This window comes from Rhipicephalus sanguineus, chromosome 6 (assembly GCF_013339695.2).
Source record: "Rhipicephalus sanguineus isolate Rsan-2018 chromosome 6, BIME_Rsan_1.4, whole genome shotgun sequence".
Taxonomy (NCBI): Eukaryota; Metazoa; Arthropoda; class Arachnida; order Ixodida; family Ixodidae; genus Rhipicephalus; species Rhipicephalus sanguineus.
Window position 1 is genome coordinate 7,774,436 of NC_051181.1, and position 5,061 is coordinate 7,779,496.

Below are 5,061 nucleotides of genomic sequence, written 5' to 3' on the forward strand. Positions count from 1 at the left end.
TTTGAACCAATATGGCCGTCAGGCGGCGCGGAGTCTTTCAAAAGGTGTCTCCACATTGAAGAGGAGGCGCGCGCATATCGAGGCACCCTACCGCCACTGCGCCTGCCGCCGCCGGCTAGGAGAGAGGGTTTACGTCACGAGAAGGGGGCGGCGCTGGGGCGGGGCGCGGAGAGCGGCGAGATGAAAGGATCGCCAAACTCTACCTAAAAAGCCACCAAAACTTGCCCGCGTTGCCAGACCACTTTTTGGTGCTGTCCTTAGGAAATTCCAAGCGAGATGTACTATCGTGAGCAATATGAGCTCAAACACGCAAACGCGTGGCAAATAACATCAAAGCCGAGATTACGTGATGCATGGATGACGCCGCCGGAATTGGAGGGGAAAGGAGGGCGCTCTTCCGCTGACTGTTGGCACTCCCGCTTCGCTAGCGTTGCTGCGAAACATCAGCTGATTGCGTGCCATCGACCGCTAGTAATGATAACAAAAAAAAATGCACGCCAAAAACAAAATAAATAAAAGAGGCGTATCAAAGTGACCAGCCAACACCATCTATACTCGGAGACAACTTTCTGTGGCAATGCGGTCAAGGCTACAGAGCCGAACCACGCCGTTTCGTCAGTGTCACTCAGCAGCTGGAAGTATTTCCGCAAATAAAAGTTTTTTGTGCGTAATCTAAATATTTAAAATGTGGAGTTATAATTTTTAGCTGCTAATTGATAATGCCAGAAAATTATTGGTGATATTATGTGAAATGGCGTTATATTTTATATTTTTCGGGCTTTTTTGTTGCCGCGTTCCCCACTAGCGTCGCATTGGCTCTCTTCGTTCACCATCACCCTTTAGAAAAAAAAAATGGCCTCCGCGTCGCCTGTGCCTTCCTCCTACGGTAGCTCGCCAGTTGCCTCGCCGCAAAGGATATTCAAGAAGCTTCAGTACCAAAAGCTGTCGAAACAAACCAAGCAAGTGGTCTGCAGCGTGTACGGCCAAGTGAGACTGACGGAACCGGGACTCCGTCGCTTCCGTGTTTCGTTCGGTTAGCCAGCTTACAGGCGTGAGCGAGCGTAGTGTCGCACCGCTCAAGGCGGTTGTTTTAAAGGGTACCCTGAAGTCTCCGAATCGTAAAAGGCTTCGATTCGCAGCTGAATCACCAGGAAAAGTTACTAGAAAGACAAGAGTGCAGCGGTACGATAGTTTTACCCTGTCTGCACTTCACCGGAAAGTACATCAGTACTACATTCGCAACGAGGCGCCAACGGCAGAAAAGATCCTCAGCGAGGTAATCGGCGACACCGACATGCGGCTACCGAAGCAGCTGAGTGTCAGAACAATGCGCAGGCTTCTGAGTGACATTGGATTTGTATTTCGGAAACGAAAACGTAACTGGGCACTGCTGGAAAAGGACGTCTACATCATCGTGTGGCGGCGGAAATATCTGCGGGCCATTCGAGAAATGCGAAAGGAGAAACGATACGTGCAGTTACTGCTTCGATTTCTCGGACAGAGATATAAATGTCAACGATGTCAATTAAAACACAAATGCCGCATGCAAAAATTCAGTGTTGAAAGAGGAGGAAGGGGAAATAACGACGGATGTTCTCGTACCGCTAAATAATTTTTAACTCTCCCTTCCTCATACATGTTGCCGTTCATCTTGATTTTTTATTTTTTAAAGCTTGCTTCTGCGTCTGTGGCTCTTATTTGTATTTTGCCTGTTATTCCGGTTAAGCAAGCGAAGGCGCAAGTACGCATCGACGTGTTCTAATGAAGTATGGATAGCTCTGAATGAAGTTATTTTGTTGTTCATGTGAGCAGGTACCTTCCGCGAACATTTTTTATTTTTGTATTTTTCCAGTAACACCCAAAAACTGCAAATATCTGCCTGCCCGGTAGAATGATATCTGATGCACGTCATAAGTTTCTTCTGTCTCAATTGACCCCTCTCGTTAAAAACAGAAACCTGGCACATTTTCCCCTTGCTTTCGCAGGGCTATATACTACCTTGACGAGACTTGGGTGAATGCTGGGCACACCAAGAAAAAGGTGTGGGAGGACGCCACTGTGTCGTCACGTGAGGACGCCTTCTGCAAGGGTCTCACAACTGGGCTTCGCGCACCGAGCGGCAAAGGTGGTCGGCTCATTGTGCTCCATGATGGAAGCGAAAACTGCTTCGTGGATGGGGCATCTCTCGTTTTGCGGGTGAAAAAGAGTGTTACCAGTGACTACCACAGTGACATGGGTGGCCCACGCTTTGAGAGATGGTTCGAAGAACAACTTTTACCAAACATTGAGCCACGGAGCGTAATTGTCATGGACAATGCCCCACACCATAGTGTTCAGCTCGAAAAGTTGCCCTCGACGTCGTCGCGCAAGGCCGAGATTCAGTCTTGGTTGACTCAAAAAAGCATCCCGTGGTCTAATGAACAGTTGAAGCCCGAGCTCATTCAGCTGGTTAACCAAAACAAGCACCGTTTTTCTGGATACCGGATTGATGCCCTGGCCAAGGTTGCTGGTCATGACATTGTTCGGCTTCCTCGACGCTTTTTTCAACGCTATTGAAATGGCATGGAGCCAGGTCAAGGTGTATATTGCAGCCAACAACAGGTCGTTCACTCTTGCTGGAGTCGAAAAACTTCTGGACGAAGCCGTCCCCCTTGTGACTCCAGAAAACTGGGCGCGCGACTGCACTCATGTGATGCATCTTGAAGAGGAGGCCTGGGAGCAGGATGGTGTAATCGAAAGCACGCTCGACAGCATCATAATTACTCTGGGATCTGACTCCAGCAGCTGCAGTGACAGTAGTGTCAGTGAATTGAGTGATACAGAGGAAATCTGGTGAACCCCATGTGTGCTGGCTCATGTGATGCTGATTGTTTGTGAGATGCTATGTATTCCTTTTTGATGCCCAATAGCTTGGAAGTATGCTCTGTGATTCTAAAAAAACAGGGCGTGCAAACAAGGACACAGGAAGGAAGTCAAGACACGACAAACGCCGACTAGCAAGTGACGATGTGCACTATGCGCTTACGTGATTCTGGTTGCATGCAGGACCAAGCAATCATTTAGTATGTTTTTTGTCAGCCTGTGAATTAGTCTTTTGATTGTCAGTTGTGGGTGGCACTTGTACTTCACACATAAAACGGCAGCTGAGGAGAGCAAGCAGTGCTGAGTGATGCATCCCATATCTTGTTTCACCCGAAAGAAATGGTGGCAAAATTTTCATTACAACCCAAGAGACGGTAAACAGCCTTTCCAAATAGCTGTTACGCGTAGATGAACTGACAAGACTGGATGAATTATAGCGCAAGAGCTGCGAGATGGAAGTGACTTCCAGAAATGCATTGTCCCATCATTTGTAACTGTTTCACTCATCTGGCAAAAAGATACCACCATCAGTTACACTACGTACGTGGAAAATAATTAGTATCTACTTGCTCATGCTTTGTTTGTCTCTTCGATTACACATGTTAATTGCTGAAGTAAACGGGAACGTTGAGCGCAAATACTTTTTCAAGTGCGTTTTACAGGGCCAGATGACGAGGTCTTAAGGGAATACGCGCAGTAATGTGCGCGTCTTCATGAAGTTTTACTGTACATTGTAGTCAGGTACTTCATATAAGTGCTCACGGAGCCATAAATGTTGCGTTGAAAATACACGGCTGTCTGCATTGATAGATGAAGTTGGGTTCAAAGAAGAGGACAAAGAGGACTCTCACTGGTGTGCGTGTGTGTGTGCATTACTACTTGAGCTACTTTTAGATTTTAGCCAGCTGATTATGCAGAAAATATATAAGAAAACACCTTGTTTTAGATATGCAATTTTTCACGTAGCACAATTTATTCCTCCTGACAAATACCCGAGGCCGCGGTAGCCCTGTGTGTTCAAGGGGCTTCCTTGCTGGTTCAGGAATAGTGTGTGTGAATACCGGCCACAGCCACGAAAATCCAAATTGCAATGGGGAGGGAAGAGGGATGGTGTAATCACCAGGCTCAGTATGGCTCAGAATGTTGGCGTTGGACAAAGTTAGCTAATTCAAAGTGCTTTACGATGTCAGTAACCAACTATTGCTGGCGAAATGGTAGGTGACCACTTATTTCTGAACTTTGGAACCAGCGCTAATTGTGTAGATGTTCAGAAAGCATGACATTTTACAGACGTGCAGGGGTTTACACGCCTTCCTGTTCTAAGTAAGTAATCTTTCCTTCATTCATAGCGAGGGTATCGTTCTGGCAGACATGATGCCTTCAGGTAGTATGCGAGGGATTATTGGTCAGCTGCCTGCTCGTAAATAGATCAGGTGCTACGTGACGCCAAAATAGGCAGAAAAAAAGAGTGTTCCACACTCGCCGCCATGGCTGCGACTGGCGCTGACTAACACTCCTAAGTTTAATCCACGTATATACCCTATAAAGTGGACGGGGAGATGACCGCCGCCGTAGCTCAGTGGTAGAGCATCGGACGTGTTATTCGAAGGTCGCAGGTTCGGTCCCTGCCGGCGGCAAGTTATCTTTTCGTCCACTTCACTTTCTTCACATTTATATTCGAATTACTACAAATAACACCCCCTATACTTTCCTTGGTTTGATGTCTGTTAGTTCTCATCAATATTGTGTATAACAAAGAAAAACGAGCCCTTAAAAGTAATCTTTCCTTCATTCATAGCGAGGGTCTCGTTCTGGCAGACATGATGCATTCAGGTACAATGCGAGGGATTATTGGTCAGCTGCCTGCTCGTAAATAGATCACGTGCTACGTGACGCCAAAATAGGCAGAAAAAAAGAGGGTTCCACACTCGCCGCCATGGCTGCGACTGACGCTGACTAACACATCAAAGTTTAATCCACATATATACCCTATAAAGTGGACGGGGAGATGACCGCCGGCGTAGCTCAGTGGTAGAGCATCGGACACGTTATTCGAAGGTCGCAGGTTCGGTCCCTGCCGGCGGCAAGTTATCTTTTCGTCCCCTTTACTTTCTTCACACTTATATTCTAATTACTACAAATAACACCCCCTATACTTTCCTTGGCATTGCTGTCTGTTAGTTCTCATTAATATTGTGT

At 46.9% G+C, this 5,061-nt stretch overlaps 1 protein-coding gene and 1 non-coding gene across 2 annotated transcripts; both read left to right on the forward strand.

The window, feature by feature from the left end:
• Nucleotides 1-852: 852 nt before the first annotated feature.
• Nucleotides 853-2,556, forward strand: LOC119395736 (uncharacterized). The gene is made up of 2 exons (XM_037662743.1): nucleotides 853-987; nucleotides 1,954-2,556. Exons 1-2 carry the CDS (start codon nucleotides 853-855, stop codon nucleotides 2,554-2,556), a joined length of 738 nt encoding a protein of 245 aa, XP_037518671.1.
• A 1,871-nt stretch (nucleotides 2,557-4,427) lies between these two features.
• Nucleotides 4,428-4,499, forward strand: Trnat-ugu (transfer RNA threonine (anticodon UGU)). Its single transcript has one exon. It is a non-coding gene; the product is annotated as a tRNA-Thr (tRNA).
• The last annotated feature ends 562 nt before the right edge of the window (nucleotides 4,500-5,061 follow it).

Excerpts from the sequence above, each read along its gene's own strand:
- LOC119395736 (XM_037662743.1), top strand. The coding sequence starts at position 853 with ATGGCCTCCGCGTCGCCTGTGCCTTCCTCCTACGGTAGCTCGCCAGTT. Across the intron at positions 988-1,953 it reads TCTGCAGCGTGTACGGCCAA|AAACCTGGCACATTTTCCCC; the intron begins GTGAGACTGACG and ends CGTTAAAAACAG.